General features: G+C 45.4%; 2 protein-coding genes across 2 annotated transcripts in view; both read right to left on the reverse strand.

The window, feature by feature from the left end:
* Window positions 1-12,749, reverse strand: part of Rars (arginyl-tRNA synthetase) — a 27,688-nt gene extending 14,939 nt beyond the window's left edge. The window contains exons 1-7 of the mRNA XM_021175988.2: window positions 12,649-12,749; window positions 11,344-11,478; window positions 6,760-6,948; window positions 5,395-5,503; window positions 4,514-4,614; window positions 4,027-4,148; window positions 2,387-2,507 (exon numbers count right to left, since the gene is read on the reverse strand). Coding sequence (XP_021031647.1) covers window positions 2,387-2,507; window positions 4,027-4,148; window positions 4,514-4,614; window positions 5,395-5,503; window positions 6,760-6,948; window positions 11,344-11,478; window positions 12,649-12,693 — 822 coding nt within the window. The 5' untranslated portion in view covers window positions 12,694-12,749. The remainder of the gene's footprint in view (window positions 1-2,386; window positions 2,508-4,026; window positions 4,149-4,513; window positions 4,615-5,394; window positions 5,504-6,759; window positions 6,949-11,343; window positions 11,479-12,648) is intronic.
* A 3,812-nt stretch (window positions 12,750-16,561) lies between these two features.
* Window positions 16,562-25,442, reverse strand: part of Wwc1 (WW and C2 domain containing 1) — a 141,751-nt gene continuing 132,870 nt past the window's right edge. Inside the window, exons 20-23 of the mRNA XM_021176839.2 lie at window positions 21,774-21,866; window positions 19,884-20,117; window positions 18,454-18,575; window positions 16,562-17,394 (exon numbers count right to left, since the gene is read on the reverse strand). Coding sequence (XP_021032498.1) covers window positions 17,328-17,394; window positions 18,454-18,575; window positions 19,884-20,117; window positions 21,774-21,866 — 516 coding nt within the window. The 3' untranslated portion in view covers window positions 16,562-17,327. The remainder of the gene's footprint in view (window positions 17,395-18,453; window positions 18,576-19,883; window positions 20,118-21,773; window positions 21,867-25,442) is intronic.

Consider the following 25,442-nt stretch of genomic DNA (forward strand, 5'->3'; position numbering starts at 1 on the left):
TATACAGAGAAACCCTGTCTCGAAAACCCAAAAAAAAAAAAAAAAAAAAAAAAAAAAAAAAAGTCAACCAGAACTCCATAAGAGTATTTCAACAAACAAAACCAGAACCATAAAGAACCCCCAAAATCCCCCACCAAAGCAATGACCCCCAACTGTTAAGGTATAGCTCACTGTTAAAAGGGTAGCCTATCATGCAAGAAGCACTGGTTTGGACAGGAAAATACAGGAGGGAAAGGGTACAGATCAACATGACCAAAGGTGCAAGTGATTAACTGAAACTCTTTCTTTTCTGTTTCTTTGAGACAGGGTTTCTCTGCGTAGTCCGGGCTGTCCTGGAAATTACTGTGTACAAGGATGGCTTCACACTCAAAAGATCCACCCGGCCCTGGTTCCTGAGTACTGACGATAAAAGCACGCACCATCACCACCTGGCTTTAGCTGAGCATGGTGGCTCCTGCTTGTAGCCCTAACACTCTGGTGAACTCAGAATGCCAAGTTCACACTCAGGCTTGTCTACAGACTGTCCCCAATTCAAAATCAAAAGCACAAACACCTTCAGATTTCTATTTTGGTGGCACATGCTTTCTCACTTCAGGGCATCCTCCCTGGCTTCTCTTTGCATCTTCCAAGAACAACTTAGGGCTGGTAGGTTGGTTTAGTTGGTGAAGGAGCTTCTACTGAGCTAAGTACCCACACGGTAGCAGGGACTGACTCCCCCACAGTAATCGTCTTGCTTTCTTGGGTACCAGGCCATGTGTGCATCACCCGCACTTCAGGCATACAAAATGAACAAATTTAGGAAATACTGCAAAACTGATATCACCAAATCAATACATTTTAGCAATGTACTGTAAAATCACACGCATATTAGCAAATCTGTTTCATTATATCCGAAGGCAATTCTAACACAATTACTTTTTAATTCTGTGTTTTGCTAGTTTTCAAAAATTTCCTAGAAAACACTGGACTAAAAAGGAGATATTTGCTCTTTAATCTAGTAATCTCTTTGTTCATCTACCATAAGAAAAACAACTTTGGAAACACACCTCTGTATGTACAATGGGGCTTTCTGGGAAAGAGCCACAGACAATTCATAGTAGATGAACAAAATTCGTGCCGGGCATGGTGGCGCACGCCTTTAATCCCAGCACTTGGGAGGCAGAGGCAGGCAGATTTCTGAGTTCGAGGCCAGCCTTGTCTAAAGAGTGAGTTCCAGGACAGCTAGGACTACATAGAGAAACCCTGTCTCAAAAAACCTAAAAGAAAAAAAAAAAAGAAAGAAAAAGAAAACCACAATAATTTATAAATAAATGGAAAGAATCTAGCCATGCAATGAAACAATAAGATGTTAAGTATGCACAATGCAGGTCCTCTGGGACAGCAGATTTTGTTCGAAAAGTCAATCAAAGAAAACTGAAACCTCACTGGTGAATTAATTTGTCTATTCATTTATATCTGTTTCTATGCCCACACTCAGTAGTAACGGACCACAGGGTGGCTGTTTTTCAAGCACAGAAAAAAAAAAAAAAGCAAAAAAAAAAAAAAAAAAAAAAAAAAAAAAAAAAAATCATTTTTTTCCCTTGTTCTTTTGTCTTTTCCAGATAGGGTTTCTCTGTTGCCCCAGCTATCCTGGAACTTGCTTTATAAATCAAGCTAGCCTGGAACTAAGAAATCTACCTGCCTCTTCCCCTTCCATCCATCCCCCTCTTCCTCCTTCGTGCTGGGCTGGGATTAAAGATGTGCTGCCTGGTTAGAATTCAGTTTTTCTAGCAAGTGAATGCTGTGAGTCAGCTTTTATTTTCATTCATACAGTACATTTTCAATGTCTCTATTATATATAGAAACTTCTCTATTTGTTAAAAAGTTTTAAAAAAGATTTATTTATTTATTTCATGTATGTGAGTGAGTACACTGTAGTTGTTTTCAGACACACCAGAAGAGGGCATCAGATACCATTACAGATGGTTGTGAGCCACCATGTGGTTGCTGGGAACTGAACTCAGGACCTCTGGAAGAGCAGCCAGTGCCCTTAACGTTAGGTAAAATTTGGTAAGCACATTTGTCTTTTCCTTTAAAGATTGCATTTTCAATTAGGTATGTCCTGTGTGTGGGTTGTGTGCCTGAGCACAATGCCCTTGGAGGCCAGAAGAGGGCATCAGATCCGTAAGGTTAGAGTGAGAAGCAGCTCTGAGCCACCCGTTGTGGGTACTGGGAATAGACCGCAGGTCCTCTGGGACAGCAGGAAGTGCTTTATACCAATGAACCATCTCTCCAGTCCAATCCGTTAAATCCACAATTTTAGTACACAGTAAATTCAAATATGGAGCTTGCTTTGGGAAATGGGGGAAATGGGTAACAGATACACAGTAATACAATGGTGTCAAACCTTATAAAAGGCCTGAAGATCCCCAATAGGAGGCGAAACTGTCAGATAATCCGGAAATTTATCTTGCAGGTGAGCGATGAGCATGCCAAACTGGGTTCCCCAATCTCCTACATGGTTTAACCTAATAGCAATCAGGGAACAGGAATTAGAACAACTGTAAAGGTTAAAAGTATATTCCATTACAAGACACTAACATTAAAGTGCCAACCTGCCACCCCGGCAGAAGTTGCTTACGTAGCTGTTTCCTCAACTGGATTGCTACCTGGCGAGGTAAAGCCTGTGCTCTTATATCCATTTAATGCTGCGTAACCAGTAACAGGCTAACTAGAGTGAGAACTTCAGACTTACTGAATGAATACATTTCTAATCAATGGGCTCTAAAATTGTGTGTAATACAGCTAACCAAGAACATCAAAGCCAATAGTCATTGTCACCAAGCCTAAAGTCATTGTCACCAAGCCTAAAGTCATCATTGTCACCAAGCCTAAAGACCTGAGTTTGGTCCCTAGAAGAACCTTTGTAAGCATCATTCCCCAGGAAATAATAAGGTAACTCCCCAGTCAAGAAGGATATATAATACAAGGAAGGAAAACGTATCTTTTAATCAACCACTGAGGGGACTTAAGAGACATGGTTCCAAATGCCAGTGTGTAACATTCTTCCCTCTCCGCCCGAGGACAGCTTGTTTATCACGATGTTTTCTTCACTTATCTAGCTTCTTTACTACTACCAGAGTAAGCTTTTGGATCATATTGCTCCACTAGTTACAACAGAATCCCAAGTTTATACCATGGCCTACAAAGCCCAACATGTCCATTTCTTGCTAGGCCTTTCTGACTACTAGGCGGTAAGTTCTTGTTATATTTGAGGCACTCTGTGGAGGCTGGTAGGATGGCATAGCAGCTAAGGATACCCACAGCTCTTACAGAGGACCCAGGCTCAGTTCCCAGAATGGCAGTTCATAACTGCCTTTAACTAACTAGACAGTAGATCCAATGTCCTCTTCTAGCCTCTAGGACACTACATAAATATAAACTCATGTAGGAATGTAAACATAAAATCTTTTTTGTTGTTTTCTATTATCTTAAGACAAGGTCTCATGATGTAGCCCTGGGTGTCCTAGAATTCACTATGTAGACTAGGCTGGCCTCAAGCTCAGAGGTCTACCTCTCTAGCGCTGGGATTAAAGGCCTTTGCCGGCATGCACTGGTTTTGTTGTTGTTTCAAATAATAAATCTTAAAAAAAAAAAAAAATCGATGTAATGAATAGAGATGTATCCTTGATTCCACTGGAAGCTTAAAAAGGATATAAAAAAAGTTCAAATAGAGGATGGAGACCGGGGTGGATTTTTATACGATCCATTTTATTTATACATACATGTGTGGAACCTCTGGAACAGGAATTACAGGCAGCGTGAGTTCCACGGTGTATTAAGAACTGAGCTCAGGTCTTCAGCAAGAACAGTGGGTGCTTTAACCCTGCAGCCACCTTCCCAGCCCCCAGAATATATTTTTTAAAGCTTACTGGGTAAGTGACTACAAAACAGAACTGAGCTTTTGAGCTAGGGTGTCAAAGATAATTTTAAAATGGGATGTATCACTTTTTTTATAGAAATTTCCAAACAAATGTGAGAACTCACCTTAGCACATCGTATCCTGCAAATTCAAAGAGGCGGCTCATGCTTTCTCCTATGATGGTTGACCTGAGGTGGCCAACATGCATCTCCTTAGCTATGTTGGGAGAGGAAAAGTCAACTATAACCTAAAAGAGGGGGGAAAAGGGCTTTTAAAAGGGGGCATATCTATTTTATCATGCTAACGCTTAAGAACGTCAAACTTAAATATTTATTAGTCTAGGTTCTAATTCACATAAACTAGATTTTCTTGTGGTTCTAATAGCATATTAAGTGATAAAGAATCAAAAGAACGTATACAAATTACTATTCAAGTATACTACTCAGCAATAAGTGTCAGTTACGAGCCTTAACTGCCTAGGGGATGAGAGTAAATAATTATAAAGTACACCAGAAGTCTACTTGCCAGTCCCGCTCCTGCTCTCACCACATGAAGGCAAGGGCAGCACTTGCAGGTCTAACCCTGAAGCACTAGTGCAGGACACACACTTACCTTCTCCTTGTCTCCAAGCACAGGCAGCTGGACTCCATTCACTAGGAGACTGGTTAGCTGTTCTGACACAAAGTCTTTTCTCAAGTGCACATTAATGAAACCTGAAAGAGGGGAGGGAGTAGAGACCATCAGTCTCCCACGTGGATGAAGGATTTTCTCCATCTCACTAATGCTGGTACTAGAACATGTGATACAGCTGTGGCAAAACTCTTCAGGAGTCTAACAGGAATGCAGACCGGTCCTCAAGTCCTTCTGAAGACACCTGCCTTAGAACCTATTTCAAACCCATCCTGAACCCAGCTACTTACTGTAGCCCATCCACTTTCACAAATGCAGGGCCTTCTTTGTAGGCTCAGCCATTTCTTGTTCTTTTCTGATGAAAACCTGAATCAGTGGAAGGCAAAGGAACCCATCCAAGGACAGGCTGCCAAATGTCAGCTCCCAATTCACAATCCAGGTCATTTCTAACTACTCGGCTCACTACATGGGAGTTTTTTCTTGTGGGTTGGGAGGTGGTCTTGGCTTGAATCTGGGGCCTCCCCCATTCTAGGTAAGCCCTCTACCAATGAGCTACACCCATTTCAAATTTTACTTTGAGACAGATATTCACTGAGTGCTCGGGCTGGCCTGCACACACCATGCTGTCTCCTGAGAAGACAGGATCACAGACAGGCATGGGCATGTGCCACTAGGCATGGCAACTTTTTGCTTTTAATTTTTAAAAATTAATGTTCGTGGCCATGCTAGGATCTTATCATCACATGTTTGGAAAACACTTTACCATGAGTTACACCCTCAGACCCAGGATTTAAGTTTTAACCCATTTTAAACTTCAGAAAGCTCTTATCAATATAGTTATTAAGAAAGATAACATATCATACCAGGACCCGCAATTTCAACTTTGTCAATATATTTATTGTTCGGCAGGTGTTTGGTAATGTCTTCTGCGATTTCTCTGGGACTGACTTTCTGTTCCTTTGCCTTGAGCATCTGTAACACAATGTGAGACAGTCCATCAGCACCAGGCGGCAGATTCCTACACAATGTAAGACAGTCCATCAGCACCAGGCAGCAAGTTCCTACACAATGTGAGACAGTCCATCAGCACCAGGCGGCAGGTTCCTACAGAATGCATTGCTGGAAAGCATGAGCTATGGTTTGTAACAATCTCTCAAAGAAGCAAAACCCCACCCATCTGGGCACGGATTAAAGCAAAGCATCATTGGTGCCTGGAGGAACGAGAAGATGGAAAACCACACGTCTCTAAGTTCCCCTCACCTCCCCAGCCGCCTCTTAAAAGGTCAGAAAGACGCCTACAGCTACAAAGCCAGAGCCAGCACACTTCCATTATTACAGATCGGTCATGAATCTGTCCATTACTCATAAACAGCTCAACAGAAAACTATCAAAGGAACATTAGAGAAAAAAATCTGCTCAAAGGCAAATCTTTCTCAATCACCACAGAAAGGAAACAGATACAGGCTATGTGTGGTCAGACAGTGTTGCTCTCTGCAAAGAAGGAACTCCTCAGCTTTAAGATGAAATGCAGCCACCAGAGTATTAAACACCCTGGTGACACAACTAAAGTGTCTCAAGAAACCAAAACAAAGAAGGGAAAAGGAACTGGGGCAGTGGTTCACACCCTTTAATCCCAGCACTGGGGAGGCAGAGACAGACCGATCTCTGAGTTCGAGGACAGCCTGTTCTACAGTGTGAGTTCCAGAATAGTCAGGATTGCACAGAGAAACCCTGTCTCAAAAAACCAAAACCAAGAAGGGTGTGGGAGGGGGAGAGGGGAGGGGGAGGAGTGAGGGGCAGAGGGAGACATCCAAGCTTTAACAAATAATTAATGGTAGCGATTGTTAGTAAGTTGCTCCTTTAAAAAAAAAAAAGAAAGAAAAAGAAATGAAAGACAGGGTCATCAATGTAACCCAGGCTGCCCTTTACTTGTAGCAATTCTCCTGCCCCAGTCCCTGGTGTGCTGAGATCATAGACATCTGTCACCATGTCTGGCAACAACTTGTTAACTTTTAATTTCACTTTCCAAATGTCATTAAGAACATATTATCAATCCAGAACACAGCAAGAAGTACCAAAACAAGTATCGCTCTTACTGAGCTACACCCTAGCTCCATGTGGAAAGTGACCCTTGTTCAAAGATACAAGAACTTGCTGTTATTTATGCTCTTAAGAATGACGATGATTGTAAGAGAATCGAGGGCTAGTCATAAGAAGTGATACATCACCTGAGAAATACCCATGGCACTATTACATTGATAGTCTCCAAACTTGGGCTGCTGACTTGGTGTCACGATCAGGGGAGGGTTCTCCAAGTCTGGATATGCAGCCTTAATGGCACAGCCAAAGACTTCCTGCAGGCAGCTGTTGATGTTAATCATATTTTTAGTTGGTTTTCTCCTTTCTTCCTGAAGACTCTGCAGGAAAAGAACAGCAGTGTCTCAGTGAAGTAGTATGACATCACACATTCCCCCCAAATATGCAGATTAGAACCAGGAGGGAGTGGCGACACAGAACAGGATCCTGAGACACTCCCGGGAAGCATTGAGGCCATTGATTTTGCATTTGCCTTATCAGATCAGAAAGAGTAAAGAGTCATGACTAAATAGAAAACAGAAGTGAGGCCTAGCACCAGGGACACAGAGACAGGCAGATCTCTGAGTTCAGGGTCAGCCTTGTATATGTAGTGAGTTCTAGGACAGCCAGGGCCACATAGAGATCTGAAACAGAAGAGAGTCCTAAACTGCGTCACACCAAGCACTCAGTGGGAACTCAGGACAAAACAAGCAGTGCCACACTCTCCAGAACCAACCTTTTCAGGGCAGGAGAGAAACCCAGGAGGGAACCCAGAGTGACAGTGCTGTACCAGAAAGACAGGCTTTGCCTTCACAGCAATAACTCCTACTTGTTAACATAACAGCTTTTAAGTGGTGCACACTCATTTAAGATAGAATATAATTACTCTTTTTAAAATATAATTACTCTTATTATCACTCATTACACCTTCACAAAATTGTATCTCTACTATCAGACTCCTGAATGCAGACAAGTGTTTCATTCACAGTACTAGCCAGTGCACCCGGGCATCTAAGATGTTATCAAAACACTCTGTGTGTGTGTGTGTGTGTGTGTGTGTGTGTGTATAAAAGACTACAAAAGTAAGATGACAGCCTGATCCAGGGCAACTAGGCTGACCCAGTGAGAACTCATCTCAATAAAAGATAAAAGGGAAGGGAGGTGACCTGTAGGCCGATCAGAGGTCCTGGATTCAACCTCTTAACAGCAGTGAGTAAGCAGACACTGTTCATGGAGCATAATGAAAACACTGTACGAAGATGTGAACCTAGAGCTTCAAGCCTGCTACAAAGTGGATGCTCTTCTAGGGAGCTACCTCCAGTCCAGTGACTCAGCGATCACTAGCCAGGCCCAGAGGCTCACACCTAAAATCCTAGCAGTTAGGCTGAGACAGGAGGAGCAGTCAGCTTGGGCTACATAGTAATAAATAACCTGTCTCAAAAAGGCAACAAACCCCGACAGACAGACCTGCAGTGTAAAACAGGAATGGTAACAGTAGTTAGGTACTCAGTGTCAAGTTCTGTAACCAGTGTTCTGTGTGCATGCTCTTCTGACTCCCATCTACTTCACAGACCTGGGGTCCCTGCTAGCATCACTTCCATGTAAATTAGTAACTGACCGATCACAAACCAGGTGTACAGGAATGTAGAAGTCAAGTCCCACCCTCCTCGGACGTCTCTGCTACAAAATAAAAACATTTACACACGTGTTACTGACTGATTGATACCGGGTTCACTCAGGCTAGCCGCAAACTTACAACAATCTTCCTGCCCCAGTCTATCAAGTTATAGTCTTTGTTTTTTACAGATAGGGTTTCTCTGTGTAGACCAAGCTGCTCTTGAACTCAAAGAACTGCCTGACTTTCCCTCCTGAATGTTGGAATTCAAAGTGTGCACCCCTGTGCTCAGCAAAACTATATTCTTTAACTCATCAAAAAGCCTGATAAAATGTTACGTCAGATACTGAAGTGGCTATTGAAGGCTGGGGAGGGCTCATGAGAGCCTGAGGTAAACTGAAATTGGGCTCTGGACCTGCACCATGCCAACCTCTGCATAAAGTTCTAGTCCATCAGCCCTGCAGAAGGCTCAGTGCAAGCGAGGTTCTCTATGGGAGCGTGTGTTGGCAACCGTGTAATTCTGTACACGGTTACAAAGATTGCTAACAGACACAGTGGTAAACAACTGTGTAAAAATAAAGCTTGTACTCTGGTTGAGAATTTCCATGCCAGAAAACTACAAATAGTGACAAGGAAACAAACAAAGAGAGCTGAGTTAAGTGTGTTTTGGTGGTCTGCTTTTTTTTGGTTTGTTGTAAGAGTCTCGTGTTGCTGAAGCTGGTCTAGAAATCCTGCTCCTCCTGCCTTCACTTCCCAAAGGGCTGGGCTATAGGCATCAGCTCCCATGCGTGATCAGTTTTAAATTTTTAATTTATCAACTTCTTAGTCATGCTTTTCACAATCTAAAGATTTCCAATAGAAAATGTCAGTTACATATAATCTTAAGTCTTAAAAATCTGTAATAACCTTGTAACTTTTTAAAACTTGTATCTTTTAAAATAAACCTATACACAAACACCCAGAATCCACTGTACTTGACTTCATTCAAATTAATGTAACACTTTTTCTTTCCTGCCTTCCTTCCCTGATCCTCTTGCCTCCCACAGAAAGTGATGGAATCAAGGCGTGCACCCCACACGCAGCCACATGCAGTTTTATCTGGAGCTGGACTGAGAACCCACGGCCTCACACAGGCTGGCCTCTCTAGTGGAGATGGCTTGAGAGCTGTTCTTGGTTGTGAGGGAGGCTCCTGAGCTGTAGCCCAGGCCGGCCCTGCACACACAGCCATCTTCCTGCTTTGCCTTTCGGGGCTAGGACTACAGAGGTGAGCCAGCCTGACAAGTTCTTGGCATCTTTTCTTTACTTGATTTATAGTCTGTGTCTTCCTTTCTCCCATGATTCCTAGGCCCATGGGAGAGAGGAGTCAATACTACTCCTAGCTAGTCCTGGGAGACCAAGACGGAGGACTGCACAAGTCTGAGAGCCACAGGCCACACAGCACAAAGCACGCCAGCCAGGGCTGCACTGCAAGGCCTTGCCTCAAATAAAGCCAAAAGCAGACACATTTTGGTACAATCACCTTTACTGTTTTGAGGTTTTGTGAAACCTCACATTATAAAAATTAGTAAAAATAACAGCTTCTGAGAAAACTAAGATTAGAAGCAGATTCCCGAAAATCTACGGATTCTTTAAAAGTGGCACTATCGTGACAGCAATCATGTGTGAGTGTTAAGCTTTCTGTGAGTACTTTAATAAATGTACTAAGTGGCCAGGCTCTGGAGGTAGAGGTAGAGGCACTGGTCTACTTATGACAGCTCCAGAAAGGTCAGGGCTAAATAGAAACTGTGCCTCAAAAACAATACTAAATAAGTTTTTAAATCTTAAAAACACATAAAAAAGACAGAAAAGCATTAAGAAAAAACTGAGGCAGCCGTGCTTATGAGAACATGGGTAAAACACCCCCTGCCAGAACCATCTGGTTCGTGCTTTCGAGGTGGAGTGTGTGGCCCAAGAACTAGGGCAAGGCGGCAGAGTGAAGCTATGGCACACAGCACTTTAGTCCTTTGATGCTCCCTCCCTTCCCCCCTCTCCCTCTCTCTGGGTTTTCGAGACAGGGTTTCTCTGTGTAGCCCTGGTTGTCCCGAGACTCCCTCTGTAGACCAGGCTGGTCTGGAACTAAAAGATCAGCCTGCCCCTGTCTCTTGTGCACAGAGAAGTTTGTTTTCACCACAGCTGTGGGTTTATTTCCCTTACTTCCTTCAGCAGCGCACAAGCACTTGACAAAGCTATCTGAGCACAGCTGCCTCCACACAGATAATAAAGAGCTTCAAAGGACTGGTCAGACGCCTGAGATGAGGACTTGGAGCAGTGCCTGTGCAATCCAGAAGGAACTACACACACTGGAGAGCAGTGAATGAGGCAACACGCTGGGCTGTGTCATCAGCAAACCCGAAAGGCAGGCCAAAGAAGCTGAAGGTAGGCTTTCTTTAAAACAAACAAACAAACAAACAAACTACATTGATAAGCATTGCTGGACTGTAAGGCTATTCAAATGGTGGCATGGTAGTACACACCTGTAAACCCAGCCTCCCCAGCCTGAGAGACACAGAAGCAGATAAAGCACTTCAAGATGGAGGCAGCCCAGCCCAGAAGCCAGCCTGATCTGTATAGAGAGGCTGTTGGATGGGGAGGAGGAGAGGCAGAGAAAGTTTTGCAACAGTAAATGAAAAGAACCCCAAAAGATGCTATAAAGCATAACACAAGACTGCCAAATAAACAACTTCATTGCAGAGGAGTTAGGAATCAGTGAGTGCATTTTAAAACATCCCTGTTAGTTGCTCCTGGGAAACTGTTTCTTTTATGGTAGTGAAAATGGTTTTAAAAACAAAAGACATTCCTTTGACAGCATGGGCATAAGCCTTTGAAGAAATCTCAACTTCCAAACCATTCTTTAAACCATCGTAATGAACCACTTAAAAGGGGCATCGTAATAAACTACTTAAAAGGGCCCTGGGAAGCCAGCGCCGCCCCACTTTCTCCAGCACTAACTTGCCTTATGCAGGAAAACTGATTTCTAAACAAACTCCTCTTCTCAATTCTTATAGCGCGTACTTCTAGAATCTTCAGTAACAACAACAACCGCAGCAACAACAAATTATTTGAAGACATCCAGAGCACTTACCCTTCGAAGAATATTCAGCCTATACTTCAATTTTAAATTTTCTTCTCGTAACTGTTCCAAACTTGGAGACGCTTCCAAGCAGCCACAGTTCTTCAGCCGGTCGATCTCAGCTGTCAGAGCCTTAATCTCCCTTTCCTGTAGGGAAAGGCAACTTTTCCAGGTCAAACGAATGCTTCCCGGATAATGGCAAACCGTACCACAGACTTCCTCATTTCGCTCTCCACAACGTGTGGGGCGGAAAAATGAGAATGGACTTTGCAACGATTTTACTGGCGTCAGCAATCATCCTTTCTAAGATGGAACTGAGTTCACATGTGTGTGCTGGGAATGAGGAACTGCAGGGCAGAGAATATAACTCAGTCAAGTGTGCACAGCAGTACACACCTCCCGTCCTAGCAGTTGAGAGGCTGTGAGTTGAAAGACCGGGGCCAGAGTCAAACATGGAAGTCTCTTCTTCAGCTCGGTGCATCCTGATTTAGTCAGAGTACAAGTTTCTGGCTTTACTACCTGTGTTGCTAAATCTAATGACTTGGACTAAAAAAACCAAACCAAATCAAAAACGACAAAACAAACCAACAAACATCAGTAGGAGTTGGGGACTTGCACCCCTCAGTGCTGCTTGCCAAGCATAGGCCTTGGCTCTGGGTTAGATCCCGAGACAAAAGGAGTCAATATACACTGCCATCTTTTGTCATATTCGAAATCGCTCAAGTGTACGTCTTTGCCTTTTCTGGGTCTACGTAAACTTCATATATATATATATATATATATATATATATATATGTTTTTTCCCCCCCATCTCTCCAGGATCGGCTACCATTCACTGGACTCAGCAGTAAAGAGCTTGCACCTCGGGGATGATTTGCATAAAGCAGTTATTGTCCAGGGAAGACTTAGACAAACTGAGTTCCTAACGCTAGTGTCTAGTCCCGAAAAAGAAAAGAGACTGGTCCTACTTTCGTTTTTTAAAATTGTGACACCGTTCCAGACCAACACTGGCGGCTTCTTGGGAAGTTTCCGGCTGGGTCTCAGGGCAAGGGCACACCTGTCCTGCTCTAACCTGGCCTGGGCGGCCAGCAGGGTGAGCCTCGCTCCCTGTCCACGTTAGGCCCTGCGACACCCTCTCTTCTCTGAGTGACAGTCGCACGACCCGGCCAGGAGGAAACGGCCAGCGGAGCAGCTGGGCTTCGCAAGCCCCGAGGTCCGGGACTGGGGTCGCCGCGGCCGCCTGTGGAAGCCACTGCGGACTCTGCCCCGCCGCCGCCCGCTCCAGAGCCCTCCGCCCCGCCCCGCCCAGGGACAAACCTGCTGCAGCAACCGCGCGGAGCACTGAGCCACCAGACCGTCCATCCTCTCGTCAGCGACTCACATGCCAAGCGGCCGGAAGCGGAAGTGTCTAGTTTGGGCCGGAAACGGAAATTCTTACCCGGGAAAGTCACTGTTTTCGGTTTTTCAGGGCGCGCCCTCTGCTGCCCCCTAACGGGATCCAGGAGACACTGCGAGAGAGGCGGGGAGCAGGCCAAAGCTACCCTGTGCTTGGAGGCATGGCGCGGGCATGGGCACAGAACCCATAAACCCATCCCTCTTTTGTTTTTATTTTGTTTGTTTGTTTGTTTTTGTTTTTGTTTTTGTTTTTTCGAGACAGGGTTTCTAGCCCTGGCTGGCCTCGAACTCAGAAATCCACCTACCTCTGCCTCCCAGGTGCTGGGATTAAAGGCATGCGCCACCACTGCCTGCAACTCATTCCTCTGTTAAACAGGCATTTTTGTTGTTGTTCACATTAAGGTGCTAGAATACTCTCTCCAGGATGTGAAGATGTTGAGAATGTATGACAAAAAAGGTCCTTAAACTTACAGAGACTGTCTGAAAGGGGAAAGAGAAAACAATGGCTTTCCTTTTCATTGTATGTGTAGTGCGCGCGCGCACGTGCATGTGTGGACATTTTGTATTCCACTCTGACCTTTGACTCTCCATCCTCCTGCCTCAGCCTCCTTAGCACTATATGTTCTACCATACCAGGCTAACAATGTTTTAATTACCAAGAAAGGAAGGTGGTACAATGACTTGGGCCAGGCAGCCTCTTGGAGCATCTCTCAGGCTCTTCTGTTTGTTTGAAAAATGTAGCCCAGGGTAGCCTTGCACTGTGTGCTGAGTGATAGTCTTGCACTTCTGATGTTTTTCTTTCCACCTCCCAAGGGTCGTGGTAACGTGGATTTACCACCAAGATGGATTTAGTTCACGTTAAAATTTACTTATCTTCATCCTAAACAATATCTATGAATCCATGGGCTGAGTGTGTGGGCTATAGATGCTACATATTAAATAAATATAGGACTTGAGAGGTGGCTCAGTAGTTGAGAGCACTGGCTGTTTTTTTCCCAGAGGTCCTAGTTTGATCCCAGTATTCACATGGCAGCTCACACTCACCTATGAACATGTAGTTCCCTGGTATTTGATGCTCTCTTCTGGTGTGCAAGCATACATGCAGACAAAACACCCATATACATAAAATACATAAACTCTCAAAAACAATCAACATATTAGTATAGATAATAAAGAATGCAGCCATATCTACCTATGTTTTCTTTTTGCTAAGTAGAGCAAGCTGGCCTAAAACTCAAGCATTTCCTGTCTTCTGGGATTACATCTGCCGCCTCTCCGGGCCTATAGTTTTCTATATTGTCACCAGTGGTACCTATACCCACTTTGAGAAAATGCTGCATTAAGGCACTTGGCTATCACCACAGCACATAAAAAAATGTTAAACACACATACATACAAAACTGTGATTGCTGTGAATTCAGTCCAGCCTGAGTTAGTTAGTTTTAGGACTGTAGAGTCCTGGACCTGTCTCCAGGTAAGTAAGCAAACAAGCAAAAAAAGGAAGAAAGAAAGTAAGAAGGAAGGAAGAAAAAGAGGTCACAAGCCACTGAGAAACGCCTATGTCCCCATTGATACACAGCAGGATTGGAAGGACTTTGACTTTCCTTCAGTCAGTCAGTAATTGTCATGTGTTAGGGAATACTGTGTCAGGGGCTGAAATGGTGAACAAGGTGTGTCTGGTGCGTGAGATATGAAACCTAGGGAATCAGATACATATCGTGGGCCAGAAGTACATAACATCAAGCCTGTGACCTGCTATTTCCAATTAGCTTCATTTACCCACTATCCTATATAGTTGGCAGTAATTGATGGCTATCCTTACCATATTCCCATTCGGTTAGCAACGTGCTCTGGGGATAGCTGTACGCATGGTATGGGTCAAAGATATGGAAATGAGTTACTCCAGAAGCATCTAGAATATAACAAATGGAATATAAACTTCACTACTGTGGTTTAACATTGCAACTTAACTAATAGCAGTAGAGAGTAACTCTCAGCAGCGGATGCTGGATCTCAGTAATTCGGTCTACAACAGCAAACACTGGATAAACAATACAGGGCTTTAGTTTCCAAAGTCTTGTCTTTAATTCTTTTCTTTCAGTGCTGGGATTAAGCCCAGGGCTTTGTGCTTGCTAAACCACACTACTATTCTATTGAGCCACAGCCCTAACCCCAAAACTTGGTCTCTTTCCTTTTGTTTCTTTCCTCTTCCTCTTCCCTCTTCCCCCCCCCCCCCGACCCCTTCTCCAAGGTTTCACTAAGCTAGCCCTGGATATCCTAAAACTTGCCATGTAGAACAGGCTGGGCCTGAATAATACAGGGATTAAAAGCACCTGTCAGAATGCCTAGCTGAGAGAGACCCTTTCTTTATAAACAAAACAAGACCTGCGGTTAAGGGCCCTTGCTACTCTGCCAGATGACTGGCACTCATGTGAAATATAGGTGGCCCATGACCCCCCTATAACTCTAATTCCAGGGGACAAAACTCTGCTGGCCTTCATGGGCATCTTTGGATATACATATAAATAAAAGGAATCTTTAAAAACAAGCAAGGCCATCTTAGACTACAGTATAAGTTTGAGACCAAACTGGTGTCAATATGTAACCAAATAAAATAAAATAAAATAAAATAATATAAAGTGCACATTGAGGTGGAGAGGTGACTCAGAGGTTAAGAGCACTGACTTCTGTGCCAGAAGCCCTGGGTTCAAATCCCAGCACCCACATGTTAGCTAACAACTGGATGTAACTCAGTTCCAAGAGGACCCAATGACCTCTTCTGGTCTCTATAGGCATTGCACCCACATGCAGGGGTGCACACATCTGTGCAGGCAAAATACCCATACACATAAAATAGAAGTGAACATAATCCTATCCATCCATATTCATCCATCCATCTTGAAAAAGCACACAAAAATCATGCTGATAATCCCAGAAAGGCTATGGCAAGACAACTGTTTTGAGTTTGAGGCCAGCCTGAACTACAGTGTGACCCTATCTCAGAATAACAAGACCACAAGATCATAATCGTACCTTCTGTATAGGATATTGTAAAGATAACCCAGCTAAAAATAAACTTTTAGTGACTAGAGCTGTGGTGAGGGGAAAGATGTGATTCTATGGCTCTTGTGTAGCCTTTGCACTTGGTATGCTTAGGTACCTCCTTTTAAAATAATAAAACTAGGCTTAAACTTTGTTTTAGTTTGAATTATGTGTACTTGTGTGTGTCAGGCTATGTGCATAGGAGCATGAGTGTATGTTGAGTTATAGCTGGTTGTGAGCCGACTGACGTGGGTGCGGGGCACCAGTTGTTAGTCCTCTGGAAGAGCAGTAAGCATTCTTAATTGCTGACACATCTCTCAATGTCCCATTAGTCATTTATTTATGTGCATTGTGGGTGCATGTCTGTCTGTGCACCATATGCATACTTGGTATGCACAGAGACCAGAAAGGGTCTCAGAAACTGGAATTACATATAGCTGCGAGCCACGATATGGGTGCTTAGAATCAAATACTGTTCTCCAGGAAGAGTAGCCAGTGCCTTTAACTCCTGAGCCATCTCTCCAGGCTCAGTTTTTAAGTACAGGTTTTCATACTGCTGAGATGGTCTCGAACTCCTGTGTCCACCTTGAAGGTTCTGGAAACACAGACATACACCACCAGACCTTAGGTTCCCAAAGAGCTGAGCAGTCACTTTAATCTAATGGACAAATAAGTATAACTCGAAAAAGAAAAGAAAAAGGAAAACAAATTTCTTCCCTCAGGACTTGGAGCTGAATGAAATCAGGGACATAATAAAAGTGAAGATGTGAAAAGGACAAATGACAAGAAGCTCTTTCTTAAAAGGCCACTTTATTGTTAGAGATAGATCCAAACGCAGTTCTCCGCAGCCCTCCCCTCACTCCCACAGCGGCGTCACTGGGCATCTGAGATGGGTGTGGCCTGTCACCAGTCAGGGCTGTTCATCCAGCTCCAGGCTACCTGCTTCCGGTCACGGTCACGTGGCCACATGAAAGACACATCACAGCTCACAAAGATCCTCGGACAGTCTTCGAATTCCCCCACGGTTACTGTACATCCTTGTCTTTGTATTATTGTACAAAATAACGTTAACCAGGGCAGGCTAGCTGTGCTGTGCCACCTGCGGGACCTCCTTTGAGGATTGTCGCCCCTCAAATACGACTTTATTTTTTTTATTGCAGGGAAACCTCTGAAAGTTGTTGCTGTACAAAAAGAAAACTCTAGACAGTTTTAAGACTAGCAGCCACTTAATGCTGCTTTAGTTCATTTAAATTCTTTCCCAAAAATACATTCCTAAATATACAAACTATACAATCTTGTCATTTTAATGCTGGTTTTTTTGTTTTGTTTGGTTTTTGTTTTTGTTGTTATGGTTGCTTTGTCATTTTTTTTTTAAATAATAACAAGAAAACCTGAAATTAAAAAAAAAAATCTGTTTGTCTTCAAACCAACAAGAGCGCTCGGGGACTTGTGACTCAGTACCTTCATATAATGCCTCATAAATAACGTTAGTCACAGTCAGCCTTCACAGCTTGGTCCGCACGCGCGCGCACGAGACAAAGGAAATACTTTTCTGGTGGTTAGACGTCATCTGCAGAGAGAGCTGGGATGTTCATCCGAGGCCGGGTGAAAAATGCCATTTTCTCCCTGTGATGGAAAACAGGTGTTTCAACCTCACTGGGCACATAGGTATGGACAGGATAAAGCCTGCTCAGGGTCAGGGCATCATGTATCCCAATCACACAGTCTGCCACTGAGAGACACCTCTGCTATATACTGTAGGATACTTAGTGATAGCCCTGGCAACTATTAAATGCTGTTAGCATGCCTGAACTCTGGCTGTGAAATCTGAAATCTATGGACCCTGAACATGGTGATACACGCCTCTAGTCCCAGCAACTTGAGAGGCATGGACAAACACAGCTTGGGTCTGAGATTTTGAGTTCCTAGCCACATAGACCCATCTTTAACAGCAAACAAATACACACACACACACACACACACACACACACACACACACACGAGTCAAATATCTTTGCAGTGAGTGACATAGGAGACAAAATCATGCTTGACCCATTAGCATGATCAATACAGGAAACATATACATATGCGTGTGTGTGTGTGTGTGTGTGTGTATGTATATGAACATTGGTTTGTTTTTGGTTTTTATGTGTGTTTGAGGCAGGGTCTCATGGAACACAGGTTGGCCTTGAACTCACACTATAGTGGATAGAGGATGAATCTAAATCCCTTTGTGTTGGAAGGCCCACACCAAATGACATCTGTGACCCTCCTCTGACACGTATAGGCCCAGCAAGGCAAGCACACAGCTGTGATTCTATTAGGCAGGCTAGCAAGCAGAGGCAGGAAATTAGGTGAGCATCCATTGCACGCCACTCCCCTCTTTATCACCAGCCAGGCCCCTGCAATTACCAGGTACCGAAAAGGCTGAGAGGAAAGGATAAGGCAGGTGGCTCGTTCATTAAACAAGAGGATCTCACAAACTGGGCTGAGCTGTGTGGGGACTGGATCCAGAGCACCACAGTACTCACAGCATTATGGGAGCCTGGCAGAGGATGAACATCTGTTCCCATGTAGGCTACAGCTCTGCTAGCAACAGGAGCAGTCAGTGCCCAGGAGCAGGGAACACGAGGCCAGCAAAGGTGATGAAGGCCAGGCGGCATGAGACTGGCATCATCCACTCACCTGAAAGACTGCACTTCTGGGGGCTCCTTACAGCTCTGGCCTCGAAGCCTGTGCACATCCTTGGCAGCAGCTCTCATCATCTTGTCGGCTTGCAGCTCGCTCTTGTGCTCCCCACGATCCACCTGGGAGGCAAGGCAAGCAAGAGTGTGAGGTGGGAGAGAGTCCTCCAGCCTGCAGGAGGAGCTGTTAGCAATGCAGAGTCTGTACCATAGAGTCGGCATTGTGTAGAAGGATAATGGGCTATGTTCACATCATCCACCGATGACCACTGAGAATTGAGGCAGGGTTTAGAAGGAACTGTGACAGGACACGCCTAGTGAAGTGTGTTTCTTACCTGCTCCTCAGGCACTTGGGAGGGGAGATTTTACAGTGCTTTGATTTTACAGACCAAGAAAATGGCTCAATTTTGTTTGTTTGACTTTTGATTTTTGTTTTTTAAATTTTATTTTTTAAAAAAATGCGTTCAGTTTTATGTATATGAGTACTCTATCTGCATGTATACCTGTGTGCCAGAGGAGGGCATCAGATCCCATTACAGATGGTTGTGAGCCGCCATGTGGTTGCTGGGAATTGAACCCAAGAACCTCTGGAAGAACAGACAGTGCCCTTGAAAAGGTCAGCTCAGGAACTTTGGGAAGGTCATGAAACACTTGCCCTTGCTGAAGGGCGAGGCTAATTAACATTCCTCGGACAACAGGGCAGAACCGACCTGCGGGTGGGGACACATTCTGCAGGACTGACCATTGCCCACCTTCAGACAAGGGAAGTCCTTGTCACCTCATTCCCTAAAGACCAATCAGTTTAAAGGGCGCCCTGTTCCGCCAATCATATTGTGCCTAGATGCTGATGCCCTGGAAACCATATAAAAACTCCCCAAATGGGTGCTGGGCGTCGCCACCTCTTCTCTGGGTCTTGATGACCCCAGTGCAGTGGAACAATAAATTCCTCTTGTTTTTTTTTTTTTTTTTTTTTTTTTCATCTTCCATCCCTGCTCCATCTGGTTCACTCTGGGTGTCCCCGGTAAGCTAAGGCTCCCTGGAGTCTTACACCCTTAACCACTGAGCCATCTCTCCAGCCCCTTTCTTTTGTTTGATTGATTATTTTTTTGGTTGTTGTTTTTGTTTGTTTGTTTGTTTGTTTGCATTTGAGACAGGGTTTCAGTCTAGCTTAGTCATCTAGACTAGAATTCGGTATATGGTTTACATATTGAACTCCTGGTAATTCTCCTGCTTCACCCTTATGTGCATGGCCCACCTGGATAAGATGCTTGCTGTATCTGATGAAGGACTCACAGTGAGTGGGGCTGAATCGTAAGCACTCACATAAAAAAAATCAATAGAAACATCTGTAGAGCGAAGACGAGGGCCCCCTCAGGGCCCCCCACAGTGGGATCACAGGATGCTGAGAGGCAGCCAGCCAGTGTTACTCACCTTCTTCTCCAGCATCCTCAGTAGCAAGCGGAAGCGCTCATCTTCACGCAGCCACTGTGGCAGCTCCTTCTCCCCGTGGTTCTTGGCTTGCTCCAAATGCTCCTTCAGCTCCTTCAGCACTGAGATCTCCTGAGTCAGCTGGCTGTGCCAGGTCCTCGTGGCCTGCAGGTCTAGTTCTAGGTCCAGCGAGGTGCGGATCAGGCGCTCTGTGCGCAGGGACTTGACGGAGGAAGGCTGCGGGGGGTGGAGAAGATGTTCACGCCTGCCAGAGGGCTCAGCCCAGAAACCCACAGATCCAGTCCTCTGAACCCCAACACCTGCCTTCTTTTATGTGCAGATACCCTTCTTACAGAATATACTCTCGCAGTCACACAGGATGTGCAACACATACCAGGGACTCCATTGTCATGCGGCTCCAGTTCCCCTTTTTACAACAGCCCTCCAGGGGCCTGCCTGTTAGTGTCTACGCAGCTGGGGCTCTAGGTTAGAGTGTGTGGAGTGTGGTGGGAGAGCTGAGATTCCCTAGCAGTGCTGACTGCATTTGCATTCTGTGAATGGTGTCTGGTGCTAACCTGCCCTCGGGGTTGTCTCAATGCATATTACACTGGGCAACATCTGGACTGTGTGCCTCCAGTAGCCAGACTCTGCTCAAGAATTCGGTTATCTAGGACACACTGCATCATGTTTTTGTTGCTGATTTTTTTTTTTTTTAATTAAAAATTTTTTTTCCTTTTGGGGGTAGGTTACAAGGATGGAGGGCTGATATGGAAGAACTAGAAAATGAGTGGGACTGGGGTGCATGATGTGAAATTTACAAAGAATCAATAAAAACTTAAAGAGTAGGGCAGTGGTGGCGCAGGGCCTTAACCCTGGCACTTGGGATGCACAGGCAGGGGAATCTCTATAAATTTGAGGCCAGCCTCATCTATAGAGAAAATTACAAGACAGCCAGGGCTACACAGAAAAACCTATCTCAAAAAGAAGCAGGAGGAGGAGGAGGCTTGGCAGGAACAGTGTTGTGAGACCTGCTGTGAGGCAAGAGACCTGCTGGAACTATTTCAGGGTTTGGACCAATCCATTCCTGAAGGCAGTCTCACAGCCTGCGGACTTGCTAAGTTGTATTATTGCTTTAGTTTGTTTTGTGAGCCTTTGCACACACTAGGCAACCACCCTCTCAGTGACCTCTAGGGCTATGGCTGGATCTTACCAAGGCCTGGATGCAAAAATAGCTGTAGGTTTAGAAAGAGGCCAGAGCAGCGAGAGGTGAGTGCATCGTATTGGGTGTCTCCCCCATCTCTCCATCTTACCGCCTTGAGACAGGGTCTCTCACTGCACCAGGACGTGACATTTTGGTTAGGCCTGGCTAATGAGACCTGTGTCTCCACCTCACCCCTAACGCTCGGGTTACAGACAAGCACAACCATGTCTGGCTTTTTATGTAAAGTTTCAAACTTGAGTCCTCATGCTTGCAAAACAAGTGCCCTCACCCACTGAGTCATTTCCCCAGCCCGACAGCAGAAATGTAGGGACAAAAAATGTGGAGGTTCTAGAGTATTTTTCCAGAGTGAACATCTGTCTGTCTGTCTGATCTATCATTGTGTGTGTGTGTGTGTGTATACACACCCAAGAGTGACTGTATGTGCACGCATGGTGCACGTGTAAGAGGTAAGAGGACAACTGTGTGAAGTTGGTTCTTGACTTAGACTTTTCCCTGGGTCCCCAGGAACTCAGGTCGTCAGTCACACAACAAGCACCTTTATCTGCAGAGCCAGCCCACCCATCCCGGCCTACCCCCTCCCCTTCTCCCTGACACGCCAGCCTCGGGCTATCCATAGGCCTTCCCGAAGTGAAGAGCAGCAGGCACAGAAGGGTCATTAAGGTGGCTCTTACCCGCTTCATCCTGACGCTGCGCCGCTCCAGGGAGTTTCGCACAAAAGGTGGCTTCTTGGACAGCGTAGAACTATCACTGTCACTTCGGTTCAGCTGCAAGAGAGAAAGCAGAGGAAGTCAGGCACGGGAAGAGTGTGTTCTGGACACTGCTCCCCCTGACCCCCACAAAAAAAAGGGTCCAGTGGGAACAGGAAGAGATCACTTCCCCAGATTCCACCCAGGCTCTGAGCTTCCTGTTGCAGGCTTTGCTCTGGACTTCCCATCCCTTTATGGTGACCACTGGCTAAACATGCATTAGGCGTGGTGTGTGCCGTTGTCTCCTCGTGACCCTAAATTAGATGAGTCACCTTGGGGTGATGAGTCACCTTGGGGTATCCTCACGACACTGTGCAAGGACAGTCACCATATTACGTGCAGGGCATAGGAGCTCACGAGTCATAGAACCCACCCAAAGCCATGGAAGAGCTGCTCAGCGGGGTCTGATGAGGTACCACCACTGTAGGATATACTGTCCCTTTGTCCTGCCATGCAAAGAGCTGCTTACACGCACTTGTCCCTGTCCTCTTTGGAAACAGATATCTGGGCCAGAGATAAAGCATGAGTCGAGCATATGCCGAGTCTTCAGTACTGCAAGTGAGTACTGCAAGCGAAGAGATGTGCTGGGGGGGGGGTGCCCCAAGGCCAAGGAGACACACCCATATAGAGAAAGAATATACAGACTCTGCAAAAAAGCTGGGCTCAACCATCTTCCCCACTCAAATCCCTGCACTGGCCATTTTTCATGTTTCCCCAGAGGCCCCCATTCTCAGCTATGACAGCCTTTCTCCTGCAGGGGAGGACGGGCAGGGTTAAGTGTACTGTGCTACTGCATCGGCCCGGCAGCTGTCCGTTCACTGCTGAGGGTCTCTAATGAGAAGCTATTAGTTTCATTATTTTCGTGGCTGTTCATCGTGACTAAAGATAAGGACACTAATAGTCCCTGTGCCAGGCGGAGTCTGAAGCAGACCAGACACAGGGCAAACGGTGAGCACGTGGGTGGAGGCCCTAACTCCACACTCAGTACCTCAGTTATAGCTTCAGTTCACACAAACGTTCCTGAGAGACAAAGGTGGCTTTACAGTTTACAAGCAGAGATCAGCAAATGGAAACCGCATGGCCCAGTGTGCTACGACAGACTCGAGCTGCGCACAGCACTGTGGAATTCATGTAGAGATACCTACTGGTTGCACGGGGGACCTGAAGACAGCCTCACACTTAATTGTTTCAACTAGAGGTGGCTATTTATTTATTTATTTATTTTATGTATATGAGTACACTGTAGCTGTCTTCACACACACCAGAGAGGGTTACCCATTACAGATGCTTGTGAGCCACCATGTGGGTGCTGGAAATTAAACTCAGGACCTGGGGAAGAGCAATCAGTGCTCTTAATTGCTGAGCCATCTCTCTAGCCCCAGAACAGTAGATCCTTAAGACCCAGATGTTTATATATTAAAGATCAAGTTATAAGACAGCAGGGAAGGCTACATTCATTTTTGAACTTCATTTTTTGTTCACTTTAGTTTTTGGAGATGAGGTCTCATGGAGCCCAGGTTGGCCCTGGGCTGTTTATGGAGCCGAAGCTGGCCTTGACTCTCCTGGCTCCACCTCTGAAATCTGGAATCACACAACAAGTGGAGAAAACAGCAGTCCAATCAGAGTTTGGGTGGCCCACGGTGGCAGGAGACTGATAGAGGCATCAGGATAGACTGCCAGTCCTAGAAGCCATCAGACACCTGAAGCCACAGACAGCACCCACCCCGTGTTTACATGTTTCTCCCATACACACGTAACAATTAAGTCGTGATTCATAAAATCAACATAGTTAGTGATTGGAAATAACAGATTCCTACAGATCCCAGCAACTTCAGTGCAGAATAGTTTTTCTCTCCTCACGTCAGAAGAATGTTTGCCTTTTCACTAAGGGAAATCGTGACAGCTCCTGGGCGGCGGCCTCAATGGCAGGCCTTGCTGCTCTTGTCTTTTGGGTTATTATTAAGTAAAACAAAGATTCCTGAACATAACACTGTGATACCTCGGCGCTGAAAACAGATGGCTACTGGGGCTGCACAGATGGGTCAGTGGGTAAGAGCACTCGCTGTTCATGCAGAGGACCAAAGTTTGGATCCTAGCACCCATGTCAGGCAGCTCCCAGCCATAGCTCACACCTCTAACTCCAGCTCGGGGATGGCCAGCTGCCTCTTCTGGCTTCCACAGACACCTGCACTCTGGCATATGCTGGCACACAGACATCCATGTTCACTGAAGAAGGAGTACTGGATACTATGTAACCGATGGGCTGGGTGCACAAATGAGTTACACTTCACTGAGATGCTTCTATTTTCTATTTTCCCCATGTAACAAAACCTCAGCTATATTCTAATCCCAAAGATAAACAAGCATTAATTTCCCCTGGTGTAGCCAACCCCTGATTTCCCTCGGTGTGACTTTTGATGAGTGGCATTCATTTATTTGATTTTTCACTGCATGCTCACGAGGTAGTTGATCTGCAAAAGCTGAGGTCTTAGCTGTCACCCCAAAGGCTTCTCTAACTCCTTCAGCCACCACCCCCTAACCCCCCGTCAGAAGCACTGACTGATTTTTCTCTCTACAATCGTGAGCTGACTTAACCGTAGCATCCTTCACTAGAATGCAGGGTCTCCAACATCAGCGTTCCTTGACTTCAGGAAACGCCACATTTCCTATAAGCTTTGCAGCCCATATGCGCTGGGCCTGCATCACTCCCACAGATGCTGATTGGTCGAATGACTGGCTTGAAGCTTTACCCAGAAGAGGAGACCTCCGTTTTTACATGAAAGGACTTGGAGGTGGGCTCCTGGGACCTTGGAAACCCCCCTCCCCTCTCCAAAACGAGAGAGGAAGGCTGTTTGTACTGATCCATACTACTCAGTGGATCTGTAAGGTTCTGGCAGGGAAGGCAGCAGGCATCACTTCAGCCCAGCACTCACATAAGGCATGCACATGGCCTTAGGTGTGCTACATTCAAGGCAGGCTTGGGGCAGCAGCTAGTTCTAGAGCCCAGGCAGCAAGAATGACTGACCCGACCCCTTGGACTTGGTGGGTACCCAGACCCTCCATGCATGAAGGAACATAGGCTAGCCCAGAAAGGGTTTGCTGAGTTGGAGAGTCAGGAAAGGGTGGCAGCTGGAAGAGAGACAGAGACAGAGACAGAGACAGAGAGATGGAATGCAGAGCTCTAAGCCAACTACCTTGAGAAGATGTAGCCTGGGAGGGAGTCTCAAACAGTCCCTTCCTCTACTCTTTCCACCCTCCCCAGTGAACTGGAATGTAATGTTAAACACTATTATCTTTAAATTTCTTTTTTTTAAGGTTTATTTTATTTATTTATTTTATGTATGTGAGTACACTGTAGCTGTATAGATAGTTGTGAACCTTCGTGTGGTTGTTGGGAATTGGGTTTTTAGGACCTCTGCTCGCTTTGGTTAGTTCCAATTGCTCAGTCCCTGCTTGCTCCGGCCCAAAGATTTATTTATTATTATACACAAGTACACTGTAGTTGACTTCAGACGCACCAGAAGAGGGCACCAGATCTCATTATGGGTGGTTGTGAGCCACCATATGGTTGCTGGGATTTGAACTCAGGACCTT

Source organism: Mus caroli, chromosome 11 (genome assembly GCF_900094665.2).
Source record: "Mus caroli chromosome 11, CAROLI_EIJ_v1.1, whole genome shotgun sequence".
NCBI classification, from domain to species: domain Eukaryota; kingdom Metazoa; phylum Chordata; class Mammalia; order Rodentia; family Muridae; genus Mus; species Mus caroli.